The sequence below is a fragment of the Lissotriton vulgaris genome, chromosome 3_1, assembly GCF_964263255.1.
Source record: "Lissotriton vulgaris chromosome 3_1, aLisVul1.2, whole genome shotgun sequence".
NCBI classification, from domain to species: domain Eukaryota; kingdom Metazoa; phylum Chordata; class Amphibia; order Caudata; family Salamandridae; genus Lissotriton; species Lissotriton vulgaris.
The window spans coordinates 1,123,333,689-1,123,361,556 of record NC_141689.1 but is presented as its reverse complement, the minus strand read 5'-3'; the positions used below and the strand labels follow the sequence as shown (position 1 = coordinate 1,123,361,556).

Here is a 27,868-nt window from a genome sequence, read left to right as displayed (position 1 = left end):
ACTGTACAGCCAGAGTATATTCGGGGAATATTGAGAACTTCACATTATCGATCTGCTATGGGCCGTTATCCCTCGCTGCCTGTTACAAATGATCCCAGTCTCTATAGCTCAAAGTCCTGGCCAATATTGGAGTAGCTTTAACTCTACATGTGCAAAAATCACCAAAGATAGATTTACTTTTGTAAATCAGAGCCATGGTCCTTCTGTGATCTTTATATTGTGAACATGATTCTAAGAAAATGAGGGACACAGAATATTGCATGATTAGCAGAAATTACATATTGAATGGCTGATCTGTACTTCAACAGAAAAGATAAAAAAAATTACTATTTCCTTACACCTACTTACATAAAGGGCCTCATTACGGGGTCCCTGGTAACAGAAGTGGTAATTCCAGCCACTGGAATGGTATGCTCCAGGTGTTGGAAAAAACGATCAGTTAATAGTTGTACCCTGAGTATCTACAGAGAAACATAGACTAATTGAATTTGCTTCATCTAATTCTTATGGTTGTTCCTCTTTCAGAGCCATATTTTCATAATGAGATTTCAGCTGCTTTGAGCAACTGGAGTCCCATGGGGAAAGTGTGTGAGTCTGCAGTGTTTCGGCATTAATCATAATCCCAATGGGCCCATTGGAGATTACGAGTAAAGACGGCCTAAGTGTTTTGTGTGTGTGGTCAACTAGTATAGCCCTTATAGAGAATGAACTATTGTCCTTAAGTTAGACACCCAAAGACTGACATGAAAAATATGACTGTATACATTTTGTTATTTATGACATTTTTCATCTATTAATGTCCTGAAATGGCATGGCATGTTTTTTCTACAGTAAGCTAATTCGTCAAGTTCTGAAGGACATGTGGGTTCATAATTTTGACCGATTCTCGAAGACCGGCTCTTCTTCTGCCTATTCTGGCTATATGACACGTATGTATTGAAGAAAGTAGCATTCGTTCATGCATTTCCTAGGGCCATCAAGAGTGACTCCTGTCATAGTCCTTTCTTTTTATCTTTAAGGGACAGCTGATATATCTTCCACATACAGGCTTGATATTCTGTATTCGGGTTCGGGAATCTTACGGAGAAGCAATATGGACCTTTTCATACTCGGCAGAAGCACAGAGCTCCATGCTAGTCAGGTAATGGTTCTCACTTGAATGAGACCGCCTGTGGTAATAGGAACATAGCAGGCTGGGTCTTATTCCAATTCCTCATGCATATGTTGTCACTTGTCAGACCATCATGTTGTCATTGTTCATAAAGCTCTAAAGATAGACTAAGAGAACCAATCATTTTTTGAATGAAGTCTCCTGAACTCATGGGAATCTCAGAAACTCATGAAAATTTGATTGATTGAAACTCATGAAACTTTGATTGATTTTAGGTCTGGCTTACCAGTGCAGCTGGAATTTGACCTTTTGTTTTGTAATAAATTGTTTAAAATGTATATAGAATCGTTTTATTTTCGCCAAGTGAGTATTTCTCCTTCACCTCATGGTATTGGTATTTGGCGAATGAGTCTGCCTCCTAAATGAGATATTATTTTACATCACAGAATAATCCCACGTTAAATAATATTTTGTTTGCTTTTTCACTGCAGTGTGATTTTTGATGTTTTAATCAGAACTTGCACTTGTCTGTACGGGCACCTTTTGGACACTGATAAACAAGGATTGGAAAAACAAACGTGTCAACAGAGGCATTCAGAAATTCCATTTGTAAATTTCGCAACTAAAGACCAGACCTACTGGTTTTACTAATGTGTGTTTGAAACTGACTTAGGTTAATCTATGGTGATGTTACTGTTTTCAAACTCTGACAGAAGAAAAAGATGAGAACACAGCGTATTTTTGTAACTTGGTATGTTTTAGGAAATTTATCATTTATCATGAAAAAAACACGTATCCCAACAATTAATACATAGTGTTTTAATCAATTATGCCATTTCAGATGTTTTAGTGATGTTATCAATGGTGCCGAACATGTCAGGAGTGACGTAATATGTGAGGTACATTAGCAGTGCATGGCAAGGATGTGAGTTATAGTAATTTAGCTCAGCAGTTAAAGTTAGTTACAGATAACTATAAGTGGTGTATTTCATTGTTTTTTTTGTTCAACTAACATTTTCATCTAACTATAAAGCCCCTTTAACCTTCATTTTTTCAGTAAAAAGTAAAAAAACAAAAATGCAAAGTAAGATAATAATACAACACCTAATGATAACGTCAATTTTGTTGTGTCCTCTTGGACACTGTTGAATGTTTCGCTAGCCTCTCCCTTTGAGGGCTGGCCATACAGTCACCCTGCACCCATCCAACACAGGTGGCCCCAGTTAGGTGCCCTACCAATAAAGGAGCCCGAGTGCATGTGCTCGGGGCAACTACTAGCAACTACAATTACGGTGTTGGTGTATGTGTATTTCCACAGAATGTGGGCCTAGAGCCCAAGGATTCAACAACTTTGACCTTTGTATTTTTTTCAGTTAATTTCCAGGGATTTTTAACCGAAAGTCATATTTTATGACCATACATAATGCAAAACTCATGCCAAGCTCGGCATGGGGTAGGCTGCAGCACTTCCTGCATCCCCCAACACGATTAAAAAAAAAAGGCTTGGCGATGTCCCTCCCAGTTCTAGGGGCAGCACAAAGCCTAAAAAAATATAAACAAAAAAAGGACTTGCAGAGCATTATGGGGTGCTCCTTTAAAGATTAGTGAGTTCTTAAAGATTGGTTCCTGCTGCTCATTTATTATTCATTTTTATGATTATTTTTTATTAAACAATTTTTTTTTGGATGTCCCCAATGCCCACACGGGCACCCGCACTTTTTTTTATGTGGGGCTGTGGGGGGCCAAGGTCTCCTGCTGCCGGCTCCCCAGCTACCTTCCTGGAAATTTTCAGGGTTTTTGCTGTGATCCGCAGTACTCCCATAGAATTATACAGAAAAAGGGAAGGGGCATAGTAAAATGACCCCTGAGATGTACCAGAGCCCAGTGGGCAATATTTATTAATTATTCTGAGAGGGGTCCATGTGTTGGGCCCCCCTCCCAGAGCCAACGCTGACCAAGGGGACATCTTCCCCCAGGGCCCACTTAATTTATACAGAGGATGCATGGGGTCCCCCTCCCCGAGCCACTTACAGCCCCGGGGATCCCATCCCCTGAGGCCAGGCATAACAATGAAAGGGGAGGGACTTAAGGATTCCCTCTGTGAGCTGAATACAGCCCAGCTAAAACCTTATCCCCTGGGGCCCGGCATAATTATTAAAGAGAGGGTGGTGCCTGGATTCCCTCTCCAAGCCTGGAAAGCTCCCGGGGACACCAGCCACATCGCCAAAACATAATTATAGAAGAAAGGGGTGCACAGACCCCCCTCTGTGACACCAAGGGCCCTGGAGACACAATCCTCTGAGGCCCGCTCAATCACCGTGTCCAAGGGGGCCCATCCCCAATACACTGTTTTCCTGGGTACACAGACAAAATATTGATTTTTAAATATCGATATACAAAAATATCGAAGTTTAAATATCAATGGGACAAAATATCGAAGGTAAGTAATATCGACAGTCTTAATATCGATATTAGTATGATATCAGTAATATTGAAGGTTTAAATATCGATGTCAATAATATCGAAATAAATAACTTCGATGTTACTAATATCAATTTTTAAATAAATTGAGTGTATATTATATAGTATTTATTATGTTTTATTATTTATTTTTAATGTAATTTAATTAAATATTGTCTTTTACTTCTGTAGCGGGTTGTGGGTTTATAGGGGAATAGGGTGGGAAGTAATTTAATTATGTTAAATTAATTATTAATTAGTAGGAATTATTAATTAATTAATTGAGAAATAATTTTTAATTTATTTTAATTAATTGATTAATTGATAAATATGTTCTGTAGCGGGTTATGGGTTTATAGGGGAATAGGGTGGGAAGTAATTTAATAATAATTAATTAATTAATATATGTTTGTACATATTTTAATTAATAACTAATTGGTAATTATTTATATTAATTAGTTAATTAATTAATATAATTTTGTACATATTTATAATTATTAATTAGTTGGTAATTAATTCATATTAATTATTTAATTACAATAATTATAGTAATTTGTTTTATATATAATGTTTTGTTATTCTTAATTAATTAATTGGGAAAAATAATATTAATTATTAAATTAAATTAATTACAGCTAATGTGCTAATATATTTACTTTATTGTTATTGTTAATTAATAATTAATTGGTAATTAAATAATATTAATTAATTTTGGGTAAAGGAGTATTTTTAGGGTTCAGGGTCAGTTTTCAGTTTTTGGGTAAAGGGGTATTTTTAGGGTTCAGGGTCAGTTTTCAGTTTTTGGGTAAAGGGGTATTTTTAGGGTTCTGGGTCAGTTTTCAGTTTTTGGGTAAAGGGGTATTTTTAGGGTTCAGGGTCAGTTTTCAGTTCATGGGTAAAGGGGTATTTTTAGGGTTCAGGGTCAGTTTTCAGTTTTTGGGTAAAGGGGTATTTTTAGGGTTCAGGGTCAGTTTTCAGTTTTTGGGTAAAGGGGTATTTTTAGGGTTCAGGGTCAGTTTTCAGTTTTTGGGTAAAGGGGTAATTTTAGGGATAAGGGTCAGTTTTCAGTTCATGGGTGAAGGGTATTTTTAGGGTTCAGGGTCAGTTTTCAGTTTTTGGGTAAAGGGGTATTTTTAGGGTTCAGGGTCAGTTTTCAGTTTTTGGGTAAAGGGGTATTTTTTGGGTTCAGGGTCAGTTTTAGGTTTTTGGGGTACAGGGATATTTTTAGGGTTCAGGGTCAGTTTTGGGTTTTTGGGGTACAGGCGTACAGGGTAAAAACAAAAAAATATTACATTAAATCAAATAAATAACATTAAAAAAATTACATTAAATTATTAAGTGTTTTATTTATTTTAAATGTATATGTATTAGTTTTAATTTTGTTTTAATATTTTTATTTAATATTTGTAAAATTATATGTATTTTAAAACTATGTTTACATTATTATTAATACATTTAAAAAAACGATATTTTTGATTCCGATATTTTTGTACTACGATATTATTTTTTCGATATTTTTGTACTTACCTTTATGAAGATAGGATTCCGATATTTTTGATGTCGATATTTTTGCTCCGATATTTTTGTATTTCGATATTCTGTCTGTCGATATTATGTCAGACATTCGTTTTCCTGCCTGTTACAGCTTGGGCAGGAAATCATGTGTGCTGCCACCCAGTGGGAACTGAAAAAATGCTCCAGCTGGGTAGGAGCACACATTTATTGCAATACCATGCCATGCTGTTGCAGGCAGGGAAACCAATTTTGCTCCTGCCCGCCGAGAGCAAAGAAAAATACATGGCCCATCCGGGTGGGGGCAATGCCAGCTCCCACTGCACCCAGCATGCAGGGAGCTGAAGGGCCACAGGGCCCAGGGGGCTCTCCCGCAGCCCCCAACACTGTGTGCTGTGGGTGCCCCGGTGTGCATCGGGGTATCGACATTAGGCCCCGGGGATGGGGTCCCCGGGATGTAAAGGCTCAAGGAGGGGGCCACGTGCCCCTTCTCCATATTGAAAAAATACGGCCCGCGGAATGGGGACCCCTGGTCCCATAATGGCTCAGGGAGGGGGGCAATGTACTCCTTCCCCTTGATGAAAACAAAATATGTCCCCATGGGATGGGTCCCCAAGGCCCAAAAAGGCTCAGGGAGGGAGTATGTGTGCCTCCCTCCCCTTAATAAATTAATACAGCTCCGAGGATGGGGCCCATAAAGGCTCGGAAAGGGCAGCACCTACCGTCTGCCAAATATAGGGATGGCTGTCGACCCAGCAGACATCTCATAACATCGGCAGGAACTGCAGTGATATGGTGACTGTCAATGTTTTAAAAGTTTCACTGATGGTACCATCAAAATAACCGTACCTAGGATCTGTCAAACTTATAACATGTTATTGTATGTTCAAACAGACAAAGCTGGATTTTGTTTTTGAAAATACAAAACCTTATGACCCACTCACCATGGGAGTTGACATTTTCACTGCACTTTACTGCCAGGCAGAGGAAATCTCCATTCAACTCCTCACTCTAAATCGTGTGTGCAGTCGAATGGACAAACCTCCAACAGCCCTTATGCCATTCTGCCCTCAGACCATTGGAAGAGTATGTCAGCGACAGATGGAGTACCTTCTCTGCAAAACTCCTAATCACCCCCAAATATTTCATTAGAGCCAGAGTTGAATCACCACTATGTGGTATTGCACCTAGGGATAATAATGTTTGTAGTGTACCTGATACAAATTATGTAAATTGATAAAGAAGTATAATAAACTTGAAATGTTTCACTTACATGCTGCTTTCTTAATGCATGTCTGCTTCCATTGTTTATTTCCAGGTTGTAATAGAAGCACAGGGTTTAGAGTCCTTAATTGCCGCCACCGCAGATGAAGGGGAAGAAGACTTGGAGTCCTTCGCTGGAATGTCCGCCATCTTATTTGATGTTCAGCTTAGGCCTGTTACGTTTTTCAAAGGCTACAGCGACTTGATGGCTAAAATGTTTTCAGCTACTGGGGAACCCATGAACGTGGTGAAAGGTCTTGTCCTTTTGATCGATCACTCTGAGGTAGTCATTCCTTTCAATGCCATAAATATCATTAAATATTTTTTTTTATTGTCTTTATTGAGTTTTAAACATAAGATACATGTTACATAGATACTGCATAATAATGTTGAAACAGCGCTCCAAATTCCAATAGCTTGAGGTCCAAACATTTAGGAATAATACACCCATGACAGTATTCCGCATATTTTTTAAATGAAAACAGGTGGCAGTGTTATTGACAGCTATTAGTTTGCCTTCTTAAGCACTAGTATGAATTCCCACCAGAGGGTGTAAGCAGAGGATCTAGAAGGGGATTGGGAGAGTGTGAGTTCCTGTAGATCAAAAGCCTGCATATATTGACGGGAGTGGGACCAAATATCCTTGGGCCGTGATGTGAAAGGTTGTAGATTACCATATTCTTCTCCTAAACTTTCGCACCTGCTCATGTTATCAAGCCAGCCCTTGTCGGAGGGTGGTCTAGTTCCCCCCTCCCATCCCAGGGATATCTCCACCTTTCCAAGGAGCAACGCCATGGAAACTAAGCAGCAAATCCCTTGGGGGACATTGCGAGTATAGCCTAGTAGGCCAACTACCTGGTCAGTAGTTATGTCGAATTCAGTCATTTTGGAAATCTGAGAAAATATGTTCTCCCAGAACTTAGCGATAACCAGGCACGTCCAAGTGAGATGGGCGTAATCAGCACTGGGAGCCTGGCGATTCAGGCATGCTGTGGACCTGGTGGGGTCAAACTTTACGACGATATCTGCCTGAGAAAGATTATATCTATGTAGGTATTTAAAATGAATCAATTTGTGCCTGTGATTGATGGAAACACGTTTAATTTGCTCACAGCAGTACGTCCATATCTTGTCCGTTAGTGGTATTCCCAGCTCTTTTTCCCAGGTTTCCCTTACTTGAATAGTTGTGTCCGGCCGTAGTGCAAAGCAGGCACAATATCATTTGGCTGTCATGTGCCCCCTATCAGGCCCTTTTATTACTAAAGATGAGGGTGGGAAGTTTTCTGTTGGGAGAGGGTAATAAAGACCTGAGGACACTCTGGATTCTCTCAAAGTTGAAAAGGTCCATATGGGAGACAGCCAGCACCCTAGAGGTCTCCGCCAGTTGTATAACTTGGCCGTCAGTGAACAGGTCACCCAGAGTGGGCAATGAATGTTTTGTAAGTGTGCTCTTAATTATGGCTTCTCTTGCAGGAGGGATCCATGGGTTATCAAATATGAGGGGTCCTCCGCACAGTATGCGGTGCATCCTATGCCACACCCAACAGGTTGTGGAAACTCTGTATGTCTGTGGTTTTATGTGGGATGCCACGCAGGAGTTGGGAGTAATTGGGAATGGAACAGACCATCTAGCTGGGCGTGCTCTAGGCGTATATATGGTATTCGCACATCGGGATGATACTAGTGATATGTATAGTGACACTGTGCAGCAAAGTAGTAGAGGCAAAAGTCCAGGACCCCCAGTCCACCCCCTTCATGAGGGAGGGTCCGTGTTTCCCAGAATATATGGGGTCGATTACCCGCCCATATCAGCCACAGCAAGAGGCTACAGAGATTCTTGAAGAAGGTTTGTGGGAGTGGGATAGGAATATTGATAAATAGATATAAATAGCGTGGAAGGACCACCATCTTAATAATGGCTCTTTGCCCCATTAGGGAAAGGGGTAGTTTTATCCATCTTTCCACTTGCGTGGTCAGCGTATCTATTGCGGGTCCATAATTGCATCTGAGGACCTGTGCCCTGTCTAAATATAAATGTATACCCAGGTACTTAGTGCCACCTGACGCCATTCAAAGGGATATTCTGATTACAGGGGTTGGCTGGAACCTGTGAGTGGGAGTATTTCTGATTTGGCCCAGTTAATATAGAGCCCTGATAGCTGGCCAAATTGTATTATCTCCTGCATAAGTGGGGGTAAGTTATCTTAGGAGTGTCGTATAAACAGTAAAATATTGTCAGCATATAGAGACAATAGCAAGAGGCCATATATAAGTTGTAGGCCGCGATGACTATGTTTATTTTGTAGGGTCCTCACCAATGGGTCAACTCAATAATAAAACGGAGGGGGGAGAGAGGACACTCTTGTCTAGTCCCTCGAATATGTATAGCATTTGTAGGCGCTCCATTTATTCTGATGCATGTAATTGGTTTAATGTATAGCAGCATAATCAATGATACAAAGTTCGGAGGAATTCCCATTTTGGCTAGAACGGTTATCAAGAATGGCCACTCTACGGTATTAAAGGACTTTGCCGCGTCTAAGAGGGCAACCGCAGCTGGGATATCTTCGGCCACCTTGTTCAAAACCTCGAACAATGTTCAGAGGTTAAAGAAAGTTGAGCTGTGTGGGACAAATCAGACCTGAGCCGGTGGGATAATTTGTTCCATCAAAAGTGATATCCTGTTGGCTAAGACCGTAGCTAGGATTTTTTTTATCTAAGTTAAGTAGGGACAATGGGCGGTATGATGCACATTTACTGGGGTCCTTGCCGGGTCTCAATAAGATCGTGAGGACCGTGGGCAGTAATTCCCCTGTAGCTAGGGATTTATTATATAGAGCAAGGCGTTGAGGGGCCAACTGCTGTTTAAAAGCCTTATAAAAGGCTCCAGTTAGTCCATCCTGGTCTGGCACCTTAGAGCCATCTAAGTCGCTAATAGCTTGTGTGACCTCTTCAAAGGTTAACAGCTAATTGAGGAATTCCTGCTTCCATACAATGGCTATGTCAGCGAGGTAGGAGGCAATGTCTGACTGATTAGATGTGGCGTTGAATGTGTGTAGGTTTTTGATAATACGTTTTGAATTCCTGTATGATGTTTGCGCTGCCGTGACAGTGTCTCCTGCCTCCAAGCATATCCCAGCTACATAGTTTTGCTGTTTATTTGGGCACAATAGTCTAGCTAATGTGCGCCCTGGCATTTCGCCATTCCCATACCTTCGCATGCTGGCAAATTTTCCCATGTATTTAATTTCCAGTTCAGCCAGATCCTGGAATTCCATTAGAAGAGTGTGACGATGATTCGTCAGTGGTGTCCCCTCCCTCTCTGCATCTTGTTCCTGTATGCGAAGGGTGTTTTCCACTTTTTGCAGTTGTGTGCGAATATCTCAGAAAATAATCTGCATGCTTGGAGATGCAGACCCACGGATATAGGCCTTGAAGGCCTACCACAGTGTCGCCTGGGCAGAGACCATGCCTGTTTTTATATCAAAACATTCTATGATGGATGTTAGTAGTTCCGCGTGGAATACTTGATTTACTAGTGCCTCCCCATGAAACCTCCAGCTATAGGTCGTTGGGCAACTGTGTGGAATTTCTAACTGCAGGATGAGTGGACTGTGATCCGACAGCGTTCTTGGAAGGATTGTGAAATTGTCTACCTATTGGTGCACTACTGGTGAGAGGAACCAATAGTCCCGTCTAGACCAGACATCATGTGATGCTGAATAGCATATGAACCCTGGTGCAGACAGATTACCAGTGCGCCATACATCCAATAGGAGATACAAATCAATAATATGTTGGAATGCCTCCAGAACATGGGGTTTGCTAGGGGGTTGTGTGCTGTTTGTGTCCATTCGGGGGCATTATGCCATGTTCAGGCCCCCTCCCAATATCCAGGTAGGTAAACAGCTCCTGGAAGAACTCTGGGTCATCGATATTTGGTGCATAGACATTAATTATGAGGATTTTACGATCCGCTAGTGTACCCCGAATGTACTGGTATCGCTGTTCGGGTCTGAATACTGGGTCTTTAGGACAAATGGCACAGTTTTATGAATCAGTATGCAAGCGCCTCTGGATTTTGAACTACAGCAGGAGAAACACCTATGTGTTCTTCACTGTTTTGCGAAAGAGGGATCGATATATGGAGACAGATTAGTCTCCTGTAATGGGGCGATGTTTACATTGTGTCTACTTAGATAGGAGAGTACCTGTTTTGCTTTCCACAAGATGTTAATTCTGCAGATGTTCCAGGATATAAATCAGAGTTCTACTGTCCTGGGGGTGGCGAGGGGGGCAGTATTACCAAGGCATTTTGAGCCTGAATGTCATTATTGTTATGGGAGCAAACCATCAGTATCCTATGCATTAATACAAGACAGTTCGAACTTTTCATTGCAATAACTAAGTGAAACATTCCCCAACCGTCCCACACAAGGTAAAACTTCATTCTGCGAATCCCTATATCTCTATGGGAACAAATGAAGGTAAACTGAAAAAAAAGATATCTTTTTCACCTTGTATGGAGCCTTTGGCGTACGCCGGGGGACAAGATGGAGACTCAGCCATGACAGCCCTTAGTAATTAGATAAATGCCAATATTTTTAACCAACCCCAAAATTTGAAGGGGCACACGTGCCAGTCTTATGTTTGACTTGCTGTAACTAAGAACCTTCAAGAGAAGCCCAGCAACTTCAAGATTGTCTTGTGTGCCCGGTAATGTACCATTCGGATCATCCATTTCCCGATCCGTAAGAGAAGGCGGGGTGTGTGACTGGACCCCACTTGTATTTTCTTGCAAAAGGCGACAGCATCTGCAGGGGTGTCTAGAATTCTGGAGCGTCCTTTGTGTTCAATTCTGAGATGCGCCAGGTATAACATGGCGTATTTGAAGCCCATTTTGAAGAGCGTATTCTTAACATCATTGAATTTTCTCCTTGTCCCCTGTACTACGGATGTGAATGCAGGGAATATTGAAATGTCAGCTCCTTGATACCACAATGGTCCTTTTTCCCTGGCTATTCTGAGCGTACTGTCCCTGTCTCTTTAGTTGAGGAGGCGTGCAATGATGTACCTGGGAGGTTGATTCTCTCGCTCAACCGCGAATGTCGCTGAGTAATTAGAGCGGTCAAATAGGTCAGACAATAGATGTTCTATAATGACTAATGGGCGTCCCATGTTTGTCATTTCCGCAGTTCCAGAACTTCGTATATTGTTGTGGCGTGCCCTCACTTCAAGGTCTTCGTTTTTCACTGCAACTTGTTTTAATAGGTGTTCAACCTTTTAACCTTTTCCAGTCTTTTTTGCATGGCCATGGAGGTGTCCTCTAGGTCCGAGACCTTTTTCTCTGCTTCTCCTAGCCGTGCTTCTTGCCGATCAATCTTCTCCCCCATCTTGTCAATGCAGCCTGATGGAGTATCGAAGCGGGCATCCATTGTGCTGAAGCCAGCCTTTAGTTCTGGCATCAGTGTCTCCATAGTGCTCGTGGGTATGCTGTGCTGGCCTCTCCCCACGGTGTCCTCCATGTCAGAATGGGCGACAGAGGACTCCACGAATTTGGCACGGTCAAACGTAAGCCGCCGCTATTTGGGATCAGTGCGTCCCATTCTGGTGAGTCCGTTGAACCTAGGTGGGAGTCTGCAGTGAAAAGGATGGATTGCTATGACTGTAATTGCTCCTAGGTCGGAGTTGCCTATGAATGTGTGATTCTTCCGCGGCCCAGGTGTAACTTGGCCACTGCGAGTCAATGGTACTGGAGAGGGCACGCTTTACCCCCGTGGGCTGCTCAGTGGGTTGGTGGGGGGCATAGAGGGGGTGATTGCTACAGGCCTTATAGGTGTCAGGCACCTAATCCCTGACCTGCCACACCACCATTCCCTCCTCGCAATGAGGTGATCGAGTTGCCCTATCACGGGGCCCGGGGGTGCGTGACAATTTGCAGGAGGGGGGTAATCAACCCCTTGGGTCACGGCCTCTCTCTAAGGCATGGTCTGCCTTCTACCAGATGTGGTGTAGTTTCTGTCCTGGCCCCAGTCGGGGCGTACAGTCCCCGGGTGCTGTGTGGCAATGTAGCAGGGAGGAGGGAGACTGAGAGGGGGCGACCGGCACTACAGGCCCTATGCACGCCGAGCATGTGGTCTCCTACCTGCCGTGCCCCTTTTCCTCCCACGTTGCAGGGCACCAATGCTATCTAGCCCCAAGAGCCCCAGTCACAAAGAATCTTCGGGGGAACGGCCCCTACCTGAGTCACAATGTTTGGACGCAGCCATTCATATGCCTCTCACATAGATATCTCGCAGGCCTATCCTGTCTCCGAGACACGGCCCACCATTTTCCAAATATGTCCTATGCTCCGTGTTCAGCCCCGGACAAGGCTGTGTTTTTTCAGGTGCCTCTGTACAGACAGTGGAGAGAGGTGAAGGGGTAGGGGGCTTCTGCACCGGCGGGCCTGACAGCCCTGCCTCAGGCTCACCCACTGCCCCTGTCACCACGGGGCCTCCGAGGCTATGACAGAAGGACCCCCTACCCTCACGCGTGCTGCTGTCGGCCCCCATCCCGCAAAGCCACCCTGTCACATCTTCTAAGCGGTGGTTACAGCTGAAGGCAGACTGTCTGTGCCTAAGCCTCACGAAGGTGCGGCCATAATGGTGGCTCCATGGCGAGGCCCCAATATCATTAAATATTTAAGTTTTCTTCACAAGGGTATAGCATCAGTTTGAGGTTAAGGTGTTCTGGTAGATTCACCATGCTCGCTCACATCTGTCATGTCAAGTCCACCATGGTACGTTCCTCATGCCTTACAACATGTGATGCCTGCCTACAACTTCTCTCATTCACTATGCTGCTGCTTCTCCTACTTTTTCAATTGCCTGTGCTTTCTCCTCAGTGATCCAACCTACCTAAACTCTCAACTATGCCATGATTTGGTGTAATTCCCCCTACTCAGAGTTTTTGTATGCCCCTTTCTATTATATGTATTCCCTCTCTCTTTCTCTATTTCTATCTCTATCCCCTCTCTCTGACACACTTTCTCACTATCTCTCTTCACTGCCAACACATCTTTCCATCTTCCTTCCGCTATATAATTTCAGTTTAATACTGTGTGCTACATAAATACATCTTCCCTGTGTGTCTCAGTTCTTCACCCTTTTCAGACTCAGCCTAATCTGACTGCCCTTATCCCCCCCACCATTGATGCTTAGCCAGAAAGCATCAAAGGAAAGAGAGAGCGAAAGAGGGAGAGAGTGTGTGGGTGTGTGTGTGTACACTTGCACTTTTAGTTCAGCCACTAAAAACAAAATGAAATTATCTTACACATTACAGTATTTAGTGTACATGCGATATATATACCATTATATTTTTATGTAAATTGTATTTTAGGCACGTGTGGGGTTCCTTGATCCAATATTCAAGTTAAATTCTCCTATCAGGTCTAGTTGTGCTGCCTATGGCCAATGCTTGTTGGTTTATGTGTCTTGGAGATAGTCTATTGTCTAAGATCGCAGATGGCATATCTGAGTTATTTCACTTATAGCATCCAAACACATGTCTGTGTACTATATTTGTGCACCCATCCATGTCACAGTGAGCAATGATACCTTAGTGATTTTTAAGGGGAAATCCCATGCCACTGGTTAGTGGTGACCCTTGCTTGGAGATTAGAACACAGTTTAATGCCAAATACTTGGAGCATGAAGAATGGGTGAGTTTTTCTTCTTCATGCATGTATTTAGAGAAAGACGCAGAACCTTCCTTGAAATGCAATACATCTGTGTGCAATGGAGACATGAATCAGTTTTAAATGATTTTGATACATTTGTGTGCTCTCCAGAGTCCAGAACCCCCCCCCCTTTTAATTAGGGAATGGTGCTCCACATCATACATTGTTAATTTAAGTAAATGGTTGCAGACTAGGACTTGCTTTTTACCACCAGACTTTGACCTAAAGTGAAAAAAAGTAAAAGGAGGAAAAAAGAGAAAGAAAAAAGAGCAACAAGGGAAGAAAGCAGGGATGAATGAAGGTGCAAGAGTGAGCCAAAGAGATAGGAATGGTAAAATGGTAGAATAAAGAGGCATGGATAAAATCAACAGTAGGCAGCGTTGGTGTTTGTCATTTGGCAAACCTACTGGGGGAGCTCTTACAAAAAAGTTTGGGTAACTGCACTTGCGGGGATGATCAGTTAGGAACAACTCTGCAACGATCTATGTTTAGGCGCAAGATGTTGTTTGAGATGAGTGACTTCTTTTTTTTAAAGTTCAGAATAAGTTTATTAATAATAATACAAGGTAATAATACAAAATATAAATGAAGAGCATGAGGGAAGAGAATAAGGGGATGGGAAGGGAAGGGGAAACAAAAGAATGATAGACAAAAGAACAATGCAAAGTGAAATAAGCAATGCAAAACATAATACACTAATCATGGATTTCAAGAAGTCGAAAGAAAGGGTACAATAAATATACAGTTAAAACAAATGCAAATATAACTATGCAGTTAAATATCTTATCAAAACATGAGGAAAGAAAAAGGGTATCAGGGGGGTTTAGAAACCTCCTGCTGAGCAGGTCGTGGACAGAAGGAACGAGTTGTACAATTATCTAAATACAGAGAAACAGGAAGCCATAATTCAGCACGCTTAGCTGCCAATTGGGCAGGAAAAACAAAAGCAGTATCAAGTCTATGATTATGACAAACATTATACCACCATGCTTTAAAAGTAATAGAGGACACAGACTTCCAATTAACAGTACTTTGTTGAAATGCAACCGCCAATAATAAATCAACTATGCAAACATTGAGATCTATCTGGTCCCAACAAGGGGAGAGACTACCCAAAAAGATCTGGATTGGGGAAAATGGAATACTAGTGGAAAAAATAACATTCATTTGTGCCCAAACTTGTAACCAGAAGGTGCGTACCTCCTTACAAATGAACAACATGTGAAATAAAGTGGCATTAGGTGAAGAGCAAGACCAACATGTGTCTAATGTGGTAGGGAAACGTTTGTGAAGGGTAGAAGGAGTGTGTAAGAGACGATTATAAATAAAAAATATAGATTGCGTTAAAGATGCAGCCCTAGAAGTTTTACGAATCTTTATCCAAATCTTGTCCCAAAGTGAAATTGGCCACGATATGGATAAATCATTCTCCCAATGATCCTCCACCTTGGATTTAGATCTGGGAGGCGTATATGCATGAAGGTGTTTATAAATGACAGAGGCTTTAGGAAGTGTTTGTAAAGTAGAATGAAGTTGAGTGATAGGATTAGGTGAGATGGATGAAGGAGTAGAATTGGAAAGTTTATTGTAAGTGTCCATGACTGATGCTTTGAGGAGGAGGTATTTAGGGACAAAAGAGAGGGGTAAGTCAAAAGTGGAACGAAGAGTGTGGAAGGGCAAGAAGGTGGACTGGGAGAATAACTGCGATATCCAAAGCAAACCTTTGGTTCTCCAAGATTTCCAGAGAATAGGTTTACCCCGGATCAAAAGGTATTTATTATGCCAAATAGTGGAGGAAAGAAAATCAGCAACACATGCAGGAGGAGGAGGATTGGAAGATAAGAGGAGTTTGAGAGTGAATTTATGGATAGGAGTAAGAATTGAAGAGGGCTTGCGCGAGAAGGAGATACATTCAGCAAAGGTGAAAGGGGAAAGGAAAAGACGCTCAACCTTAGTCCACAAGGGGCAGGGGGAATCAGGATCTTGTAACCAGAGGGAAGATTGGCGCAGCAAAAAAGCCTTATGATAAGCCAGGAAATCCGGAAAATTGACACCGCCTTCGGAAGCGGGACGAATGAGTTTAGCAAGAGACATTCTGGGTTTATTATTATGCCATAGAAAGGAAGATAAGACTGAATTAATTTTTTTTAAAAACTTAGCTGGAATAGAGATAGGAATATTGGAAAGAGTATAAAGAACAATAGGGGAGAGCATCATTTTGATAGTATCTAAGCGGCCCCACCAAGACAAATAGAGAGGGTGCCATTTAGCCGTAAGGTCGGATAACTTCTGGATACAATTAGAAAGACAAAGGGAAATAGTATCAGGGATGGAAGGGATAATATGCAATCCTAAATACTTAATATGAGAAGAGCTCCAGGTGAAATTGGAGGCGCTAAAATCAGGTTTGAAGGTGAATTTGGTCAAGGGCAAGATTTTGCATTTATCATGGTTAAGTTTATAACCAGAAATTGAGGAATAGGTCTGGACTTCCTCCAAAAAAGCGGGGACGGAAACCGCAGGGTCCGAGATGAAAAGCAAGATGTCGTCGGCGTAAGCAGCTAGTTTTATGGAGAGATCCTTAGTCTGAAAGCCGTGTATATTAGGATTTTGGCGAAGTCTGGATAGAAAGGGTTCTAGGGCCAAGTTAAAAAGAAAGGGTGAGAGAGGACAGCCTTGACGAACACCTCTACCAAGGTCAAAATAAGAAGATATTTGGCCATTAGCATAAACCGCAGCACGTGGGCGGGAGTATAATAATGAAATTAGGGAAATTAATTTTGGGCCAAACCCAAACCATCTAAGAGTGTGAAAGAGATAAGGCCACTCAACTCTATTAAACGCTTTTTCAGCGTCCAGGGCTATCGCTGTGAGAGGATGTTGGAGATGAGAGGATTTTGTTAAGATGTTAAATAAGAGTCTGGTATTGTTGGTAATGTAACGACCTTTCACAAAGCCGGATTGTTCTTCACCTAGAAGGCCAGGGAGCAAATGATCCAATCTAATCGCTAATGATTTAGCAAAGATTTTATAGTCAATATTAACGAGGGATATAGGTCTGTAATTTTTGCAATATTGGACATCTTTACCGGGTTTGGGTATTAAACAAATGTGTGCATCCGAAAAAGTGCCAGAAGAAGAACCTAATTCAGCAAAGGAGTGGAGAAGAGAATGAAGTTTTGGAATCAATAATTTGGAGAAGTGAAGATAAAATTCAACAGTAAAACCATCTGGACCAGGAGCTTTGTTGAGTTTAAGACGTTGGAGGGCAGTATGCAATTCTTTTTGTGAGATGTCAGATTCTAAGGAGGAGAGGTCGATAGGGAAAGATGAAGGAGTTTGAATGGTAGAAAAGAAGTGAGTAAGAGACTGAGAAGAAGATTGGGTGTCAGAGGTATATAAGGTCTCATAGAAATGGGAAAAAGTAGCAAGAATATCAGCATCTTTATGGTGTAGGTGTGCATTAGCATCATAGACAGATTCAATTTTCACTTTATTGTGCTTGACCTTTAAGTAATTAGCAAGAATCTTCCCAGCTTTATTCCTACCACCATAGAATTTGGCACTTGACTTAAGCAAATACCAAGAAGCATCTTCAGTAGACTTTTCATTAAATTTAATCTTAGTAGCGACCAAATTTGTCAGACTATCTGAGGAGTGTGAAGTGAAATAGGCGTGTTCCAATCTCTTAATGTCATGAAGGAGGGTTTTAGTAAACTGGCGTGCATTTTTGCGTTTCTTAGCGACAAAAGTAATAATGAAGTCTCGTGCAGCTGCTTTAAAAGCATCCCAGAGAGTATGTTTTGAGACGGGTGGAACATCATTAAAAAGGAAAAATTCATCAAAAAAGGTAGTGAAGGAATTGGAAAACTTGGGATCTAGAAGGAGAGCATTGTTAAAACGCCACCTTTTGGGACCATCAATTTTAGGGAGAACGTCAAGGTTAACTACTACAGGGGCATGATCAGAGAGCAAAATTGGACCTATTTCCGCTGCAGTGAGTGTTTGAGCAAGATCGTGGGAAACAAAAATATAATCAAGTCGTGATTGGGAACGGTGATGAGGTGAGTAAAATGTAAACTCTTGCAGAGTCGGGTTACATAAACGCCAAGAATCGATAAGTTTATGTTGTGAAATAGCATGGGTAAAGAGTTTATGTGGCTTTGTGGGAACATAAGTAGCATTAGATTTCCTATCCAAAAAAGGATCAAGAGGGTGATTATAATCTCCCGCAAGGATGAAATTATCATCCATGAATTGAGTAATGCGAGGAGAAAACTCAGCCCAAAAAAGAGGTTCACCGTTTGTGGGACCGTAAACATTAAGAAGAGAGATTGGAACACCTCTAAGCGATAGTCTGACATGTGTCCATCTACCATTAATATCCGATTCTTGGGAGATGACTGTGAGGGGGAGGGACCTGCGACACAAAATAGCAACACCATTGCGCTTGCCATCACCTTGTGAATAGAAGACTTCACCCACCCAACCTCTCCTAAGTTTTTCAGATTCTGTGTCAGAAAGGTGAGTTTCTTGAAGGAAGGCAATGTCAATATTTAGTTTAGCTAGGTGAGATAAAATGCGCTGTCGTTTAATTGGAGAGTTAATACCCTTAACATTCCAGGAAAGTATATTCAACGACATGCTTTGTACAGTATAGCAACATATATGTTAAATAAGAAATCCAAAATGAATTCAATAAAAATAATGAAATCAAGAAAGAAAGAAAAAGTGAATAGAAGTACGAAAAGAAAGAAGAAAGTTGATGGAACAAGAAGAAAGCAAAATTGGAAGAAAACATACGAACCAATAGGAAAATAAGGATCCAAGATTAAGAGATAAGAAGAGAAAGAAAAGCCAAGTAGAAGAGCGGATAAGAAAGAGGAGAGAAAAAGCTAGCAAAAATGAGAAGCGAGAAAATACAACCTGAGAGAGAAAAATCATCATCATCATACAAATAAGAAAATCGAGACAAGAGAAAGAGGGAAGAAAATGAGAACAAAAAACAAAGAAAATACAAAAAACAAGAGGGACACGTACGTACAAAAGAGAAGGACGAGAAAAAATCGAGGGGGGAAGGGGCCATGTAGGTAAGGCAACACAACTGAGGTCAGCTGGGCAGGGACCCGGGAAGACATCGTCAGACAAAGAAGGGTTCCTGTGGAAACAAAGAAGGGGAAAAACAATAATGAGTTATGGAACATTAGTCAATAAAAAGACCGTAAAACAAACATCAAGCAATCATCGAAAGAGAGAAAACAGTCATACAAGTGAAAAACACGAAAAAGAAGTGACCATGGCTACAGAACGAGAGAAAAAAAAGACAAAGGTATACATAACAACAGATCAGCCAGGACTTGAGGATGAAGGACCAGAGGCGTCCATGGCAGATGTTCGATGCGCGTTGATGAAACTTTGTAGTCTCACTGGATCTTCATAGGTAGTCGTCTTGTTGTTGTAGGTGACTTTAAACAGACAAGGATGATACAGTCCATAGCGAGCACCCATGGAACGAAGGACCTCTCTCATGTCCAGGAAAGCCTTTCTACGATTTGCCGTTGCTCTGGCATAATCCTGAGCGAAGAATAAAGGAGATCCAGACCACGCCAACTTGGGGATAGCTTTAGCGGCTGCTAAAACCTTCAAGAGATCAGTGTACTCAAGGAAGTAGATAATGATGCCTCTTGGTCGTTGCGAGGAGGACATGGACGTCGGTAGACGGCCAAGGCGATGAGCTCGCTGAATGTTGAGAGACGTTCCTTCTGGAAGATGAAGCAACTTGGGAAGGAAAGTTTTGAAGAAGGCAGGCGGGTCTGAGCCCTCAAGACCTTCCACTAAGCCGTAGATGCGGAGGTTATTCCGTCTGCCTCTATTTTCCAACTCCTCCACCTGCTTCTGAAGTGCGCCCACCTGTGATGACAAATGTGAAACTGTGGTCTGAGTTTCCTGAAAAGATACAACAGAATGTTCAACCGAGGAAACTCTTGTCTCAATTAGTGACCAATTGTCTGTTAGAACTTGAAGTTTAGCGTTGGTTTCCTCCATGAAAGGGCGTAGTGTCAGGATCTCCTCAAGAAAAGGACGAAATGATCGTATCTCCTCCAGCAGCAATTCCATAGAAACAGGTGGTGACTGCTTAGGTGGTGAAGGGGGATCTTTTTTTAGTCTTTTCATGGTGTTTTTCCCTGATGCTGGTTGAGAAGAGTCCATGGCTGCCGCCGAGCCAGACGAAGCAAGATAATCTTCTAATTGGGAAAAAGCTGAAAAAACTTTAGAGTTTTTCATAAAAGCGACCTTTGTAGGCGCTTTAGAAGGCAGGCGAGACATAGATTTAAGTCGCCCCATAAAACGTAGCTGGAGAAGAGCGAGTAAAGCTCGTATCGTCACAGCATAAAGAGAGGGTTAGAATCTCCAACAAGTGCGAGGAGGCAGGGTCAGTGATGGAAAGAGTCACTTTGAAGGTAAGAACAATACTGGATGCTGACCATGAGGTACATGTATTGAGGGAATAAACATAAAGATTGTCGAGTAGAACTGAGGAAGTAAGGAAGTCGCCCGTTCAAAAATGCAGGTAGGAAGAGCTGGTGAGTATAGCAAAGGTTACATAAGGAAGACAACTGAACCAGCGAAAGAGAAAGCACATTGGCAAAGCTTCCAGATTAAATGCATTGCGCAACCGTTAAAGGCGCGAAGGAAACCAGCAGGAGCAAAGAAAGTAATTGAAAGGATGAAGCCTGCAAGCAAATGGCGAATAAGCAAACACAATAGCCATGCAAATGAGAGGTAGTCTAGGAAGGTGAGGGAGAAAATCCTTGAAGTCTTTAAGCCACTAGTATGAGAAAACGCAGTTCAATAATGAGACAGCAAGCAGTCTGCCGCCTCCATATAACTTCAAAATAATGGCAGTGAGTTAATAGTTCTGGCAAGCTGGAGCAGTATATGTGGCACTATGAAAACCTGCGAGGAGCTTCAGGAAGCATATCATCATGGAAAGCATAAAGCACCAGGTTGCATAAAATGGCGGCTGCACTGGGATGCAGTAAGTTGAAATCAGTGCACTCACGTACAAGGCAGCTCCACAGTGATGCTGCAGCAGGTATGAGTCATCACAAGAACGGCGGAGGACGGCCAGGTTCCATGAAGCTGTCGGTATGAAAAGGAAGGCAGAAATTAATCCGTCCCCACAGGAGGAGCGCACCGCGTCAGGTCGCGCAAAATGGCGGCCGCACACAGCAGAGCGCCCTCAGGAGAAGAACTGCGATTTTACCGTCACCGGTGCAAGTAAAAAATGCCTCAATGGTGTCAGGGCATCGCCGGAACGTTCCGACGGCTGGCCGTAGTCTCCGAGGAAGGAACCAGGGAGGTGAAAGGACGAGTCTCCCGGGTCTGCGGCAGAGCCTCACTCAGGCACCGCTATCACCCATGGGCGCCAAGCCACGCCCCCGAGATGAGTGACTTCTCACAACAGTTGTGCCATCACTTCGATACTACACCAGGGTTTTTACCATAGTTCTCATGACAGGACCGGATGGGCTTCCGGGTGACCTCCTGCGTGCATATCCATCTGACTGGGGCATAGTAATTGCTGCCCTCCTAAACGACATCTTCAAGGGTGGCCCTATACCGGATTCAAGGAGAGGGGCGGTGGTTGTCCCCATTTATAAAAAGGGTTGTAGAAATAGCCCAGGGAACTATAGGCCAATAAGCCTGATCGATTCCACGCAAAAGGTGGCAGGAAAGGTAATTTTGGGAAGGATCCTCAACTGGGTGGAGGAAAATAGAGTGCTATCTGACTTCCAGGCTGGGTTCCGTTCAGGAACGGGGACCATTGAGCAGGTCTTCAGATTAGCACTCTTAAACTGGAAATTCGTGGAACTAGGCAAAGGCAGTCTTTACCTGGCCTTCATTGACCTGAAGACTGCCTTTGACCTGGTCCCTAGGGAGGAACTTTGGAGGGTGCTTCAGGGATTGGGGCTGCCCCCATACATTCTATCCCTACTTATTAAACTCCACACCAGTAACTATGCCCAGGTCCGATGGGGGAAAAATGGGGAAACAACGGACAGGATACCGGTCTGTAGGGGAGTCAGACAGGGTTGCGTGCTAGCTCCTACACTCTTTTCGTTGTACGTTAATGGTGTGGTTGAGCATCTCCTGCAAGAACCAGCGGACGCACCCTGTCTGGGGGGAGTAAAGATCCCTACTCTGCTCTTCGCAGATGATACTTTGCTTATTTCAAAAACTCCCCAGGGCCTACAGAAGCTATTGACTCGCGTCCAGGACTTTTGTGTATCCAGAGGTCTGGTTATCAACGTGGACAAAACCAAATATTTGATTTTGCACCCCACAAGGAAATTAGGAAGCCCCCCTGTTTTGTACACCGTCCCCTTGGAGAAAGTCTCCGAATTCGACTACCTAGGGCTTCGCATAACGGACAATATGAACTGGTCCGCCCATATGGATAAAATGGTATGTAACCACAAAAAGGTAGGAGGTGCTCTGCTTAGGGAATTTCGAGCATCACCGAGGCAAGTGGTGAGTCCTGCAATTGAGATCTATAAGGCCAGAGGCGTAACATCAGCTTTGTATGGGGCAGAGTTGTGGGGCCACTGCAACCTGGAGTCCCTATCTAAGGCTGAAAATACATTTTTGAAAGATCTCCTAGGCCTTCCCTCGAGTACCCCGACAGTCCCGGTGCTTCTGGACGTTGGTTGTATGAGTATCAAAGATCAGGCTCGCCTTCGACCACTGCTTCTTTGGTCCCGCATATGGAGGGTCCCGGAGCTAAAGTTTTATGCCAACGGCCTGGCAGAGGTAATGAACATGGGAGGCTGGGCCAAGATCAAGTGGCTGAAGGACACTAAAAATCTTTTGGGGGAGTTGGGCCTGGGGGACTGCTGATCTTCAAAATCTGCTCCACCAAAGGCGGTCCTCAAAAAACTTTATTGGGACTGGGTCTCTGGCAAACTCATCAGGAACCAACACCATTGTAATCAGACCGCATCATTTTTGGAATTAAAGGATGTGGCTGTTTTCGAACCCTTCCTGGACCTAATCACCTTGCCAGCCGATAGGGCCCTGTATTTTAAACTCAGGGTAGGCACACTTCCGATCGGGGCCTTTGTATCAAAATGGAATGGTGCTCATCGATCCCCCTTCTGTGCCTTTTGTCCATCTAGGCCAGAAACGTTAGCACACATATTTTGTGCCCGGACTATATTAAACCTAGGAGGCATTGGCTTAAACCTCTTTTTAAACGCCTGGGAACACGTAGGCACTTGGTTGCACTACGTGTCTTATTGACTGATACCGCCCCTTTAATAGTTTGTGGTGTTTCTAAATTTTTAAAACATTAATGGTTGATTCGCTGCAAGAGACTGTCAGTTTCAATTTAATTCACTTTTAGTTAATTTATTGGGTCATTCCCATTTTATTTGTCTTAGTACTTAAATGTTGACATGCATATCACTGTTTTAAAAATGTATTCTACCTGTATGTATGCTTTCAAGATATCTTGCATATCGAATAAAGCTTTTTCAACCATAGTTCTCATGATGAACCTGCAATAACGATGAATGAGCACTTGGGGGCGTTTTGAAACATTAGTTTCAAAATAAAGATCATTCCCCTAAATAAAACACATGTTGTAATTTCCTGAGGACTGTAATACCCTCTTTTCTGCCCTTGTCCCAAAATTGGTATGTCCCAGTTGGACCGTGCTCCATTTACAATGTTTATAGTGTTCTGCCTCTTGCCATTAGAATGTGAGCTGTTAACGGTTTTAGCCAGGAGCCTAGGAAACAACAATATATGTTTCAAACAGCTTTTACTCTTTCCTCATCATTTTATGAGCACTTACCACAATATTTGGCGACAGTAAATACCTGCACAGTGGGCAGATTCTTTTTTGCTCTCATTTAATTTTGGTTCCTCTTCGGCTGGAACTCTTAGTGTCATTTCTGTCACATCTCCACTCATCCTTTCCAATGATAGCTGTCTTAATTGGCCCATCGCCGGATTAGTGAAGCCGCCATTCTGTGGGTTGTCTTTTCTGTCACGTTTACTTTTTCCGTCAGTGAAAGTGGCTGGATCTTTACGAAGTATTTACTCAGCATTAATAGCCTATTTGTCTGATGGAGCACTGATGGAGGCTGACTCCGCCAAATTCCTCAGAGGGTGGAGTCTTCTCACAAACCTCAACTGTTACTTTCTCCAGGAGAAGTTTTCCTTTCAACATGTGATTTTTGGGCAGTTTCTTTAGTAGGTCTCCTATTAGGAAAGTCATGAACTGATTGGCAGTGTAGTAAGTGATGGCTTGCAGCCTAATTATATGTGTCATGCACACTTATGAATGCAGCTGTGTGATTGTGCTTGTTAAATGCATTTTTGAATCATCAACAGTCTTTGTATGTTTATCTAGCTTGATGGCAAGTGTGTGTCATTAACGTAATTTTCAGTGACATCACACTAAAGTTGAGCTTTCTACAGATGTGGATACTGACAGGGCATCTATCTGTGCTTGCCAGTGCCACGCATACTGAATTACGGTAAGGCGTTTTAATATACCTAAAGTGTTGTGTAGTCCCTATAAATCTATGTAGGTTCTGCGCATTTAGACAACAGAAACTGTGGGACTGGTGTCCAGACTGATTCCAGACACCCCCACTGGATATGTTCTCCTGTAAACCAGCTAGCTCACAGTGCCACTATGAACTCCTCAAATCAAGGAGAAAATACTTTCTGGCAACTATCGCACATGACAACCCTGAACCCTCAGGGATAGTGGAAACAGTACAGTACTTTTCGCTCAGTCACTCGTGCACACTTTGTCTCAGAGATAGATACAGAATAAACGATGGGGACATTTTCAATAAGCATTTATTGAACCAGGGTCATTCTAGTGTAAAATATGTGTGCTGCAACAACCATGAGACAGAAACAGACATATACGATCATGAGCACTAACAGAGTAAATGGATGGTAGTCTTCTATGATAGTGATAAAACAATTAATATATGCAGGCATATAAATACATGACAGTAATAATGCAAACTCCTACAATGCTAACCCTAACTAGATGTACCTAGCATGTATGTAGGTGTATAACCAAGAATCCCCCTAGGATAAGCCAACCCCAATACCTGATGTGAATGAATGAAGGACCCCGTCTTGGTCTCAAGATGGACACCCTGCGAGGGATGTCAAACCACTGCGTGCTGGAGTGTCTGTGTGCAGGAGCCTCAGCGTCTCATGTCAGCATGTCAGCATGGACGTCTTTCTTCTCTGCCTGCCCCAGCAAAAATATGGTTCTTATTTACCCGAAAGGTACCATCAGGGGTTCTACCTTGCTGTGTCATGCTGGCCGAGGCTGATGATAGGGATGACCCTTATATGTAGTTAATATGCAGGAGATGCAGAAGATGGTTGTCCTCCTGTGATTCTGAGAAACATCATGCATAATAAATGAGGCTAGTTTTCAGAGAAAACCACACAACATTTATGCAGTACCTAACTAGGTAAAAGGTCAGCACAAATCCGTTCTGTAGTCCAATGGCATGGTGAATGTAGGTGAGAGGTTAGGTGACTACCCAAGTGCTAACTCTTTATTGAAATTCACTTCAAATATTCTGGCTTTAATATTCATAAATTTCAAGTAAGACAAATTGTAAGAGTGTTAATTCAGGGAAACATAATTTGGCATATACTAACGAGCATGTTGTATGTTAATAATTCACTGTACTGTAATACTGTATGGGCAATTTTAAACTCATCTAGCATAGTCATTTAGTGACCTTAATGCTATATTTAATTTATTTGTAATAGGATCTCCTACTATTTTTCTCTATATGTACACCATGTTTTCACCAGTTATGGCCCCTGCATGCATGAAACATCCCCCTCTATTTTAAAATGAAATGTGAGAACTTAACCTGCTTTGGAAGGATGAGTGAAGATTTTTTAATCTTAATTGATTGCCATAGGGGGTGAAAAATGTATCCCATTAAGAAAACAGCACACCCTACTTCACAATTTAGGAGTATAAATCAGAACAATCTATGAGACTCTACTAGAACCAATAGCAGGAGAAGATTAAAATTATCATAAAGTGTACAAGTTAAAATTAGAATCTTAATTTGGAGATAAAAGAAATGTGGTGATGGAAGGGCATACATTTTTCAGCAGGATCCAAGGTAAACAAGAATGTGTAGTCAATTATATTGCAGCATTGAGAAGTCTATGCAAGTTAACCGAATTTTGCATGTTATCAGACTCACCGATAAGAGATCAACTAGTGAGGTCCACTAACAACACCAGGATTCAGGACAAGCTACTAGTTAAGAACCCTAACTTACAAGAAGCTCTAGACATTGCTAAGTCTATTGCATATACAACAATATTGATGAAAGAAATTAAATTACAATATGAGACTGTACCTGAAATTAATTCAGGCAGTTCATCCAAGGATAGGAGTTAAATTAAAGAGGATCATCTTAATAAAACTAAACAACTACCTGATTCCAATAAACTGAGATATTTACGCTGTGCTAGTAATAACCATTTGGCAAATAATAGTTGGTGCCGAGCCCAGAATGCAGTTTGTAGAAAATACATTAAGTGAGGTAATTTTGCAAGAATGTGTAAATTGGAGAATGTGAACCAAGTTAATCCAGAGGCTGAACATAGCACTGAAACAAAGGGAATTATTTTCCAGACAGAATATACTATATGTAGTACAAAACCTTGTTGGTAACCCTGTTAAAATGTTTGCTTGCTCATGTTCTTTCATACTCTTATGTCACATTGATTTCAGTCATGTTATGTTATGTTAAGTGTTGCTTATAAAGCGCACTGACACCGAAGCTTCCTGGCGCTGGTAGACAGAACAGAGTGAGGGGAAGGTAGAGATAACAGAGTCTACGTGGGGGTAGGGAAGAGGTAAGTTTTTAGCATTTTCCTAAAATTGAGAAAAGAGGAACAGGATTTGATAGAGAGAGGGAGGAGGTTCCAGAGCCCAGGGGCTAGATGGGAGAACCGGCGTCCGCCGAATCTCTTAGTTTTGCTCCTGGGGGTGATCAGCAAGTTAAGGTGGACGGATCGAAGATTACGTGTAGGACAGTAAGGGTGGATAGTAGATTTCAGGAAAGCAGGGGAAGGGCAATGAAGTGCCTTGAAGGTAAGGCAAGCTACCTTGAAGGCAGCCCTTCGCTCAACCGGGAGCCAATGCAAATTCATAAGCAAAGGTTAGCTGCCAGAGAGATCCTACTGGCGAAGTGTTCGGTTTTTGCTGAACGGATAGCTGTCTTAAATTCTTTGCGGGCGATCAAGTAAGATTGTTTGGCTAGGTCAGAATAGTCGTGTCTCCAGATGCGTTCCAACTGGCGTGTTTTGAGTTTCCGGGCTTTGAGGTCGTCGGAGAACCACCTGTGGGAGTTCCTGTGTCTGGTACAGAGGAATTTGACCAAGGGGGCAAACAAATCGCTGGCCGACTCGAGCCAGGTGGCCACGTTATGTTCTAGCCTGTCCGTGTCAATAGGATCAGAGATCGCCGGGCGGGAGTCAGCCAGGGCAGTAAGGAATCCCTGAGAGTCATATGACCTCCATTTGCGGGCGAGGCCGCCAGCCATCAAGGGAGCAGGGGCCTGAGCGGCAACCGTGATGGTGGTGTCTATCAAATAATGGTCAGACCAGGTACACGGACGTATGTCTGGTGGGGACAACTCCAGGTTGCAGGTCCTGATCTGGTCCAAAACATGTCCCTTGATGTGCGTGGGTTGGGAGACATCTTGGACAAGGTTCAGACT

At 42.6% G+C, this 27,868-nt stretch overlaps 1 protein-coding gene across 1 annotated transcript in view; it reads left to right on the top strand.

Annotated features, from left to right (window-relative positions):
- Positions 1 to 27,868, top strand: part of MTTP (microsomal triglyceride transfer protein) — a 289,877-nt gene that overhangs the window by 253,478 nt on the left and 8,531 nt on the right. Inside the window, exons 13-15 of the mRNA XM_086961598.1 lie at positions 832 to 929; positions 1,020 to 1,141; positions 6,402 to 6,629. Coding sequence (XP_086817724.1) covers positions 832 to 929; positions 1,020 to 1,141; positions 6,402 to 6,629 — 448 coding nt within the window. The remainder of the gene's footprint in view (positions 1 to 831; positions 930 to 1,019; positions 1,142 to 6,401; positions 6,630 to 27,868) is intronic.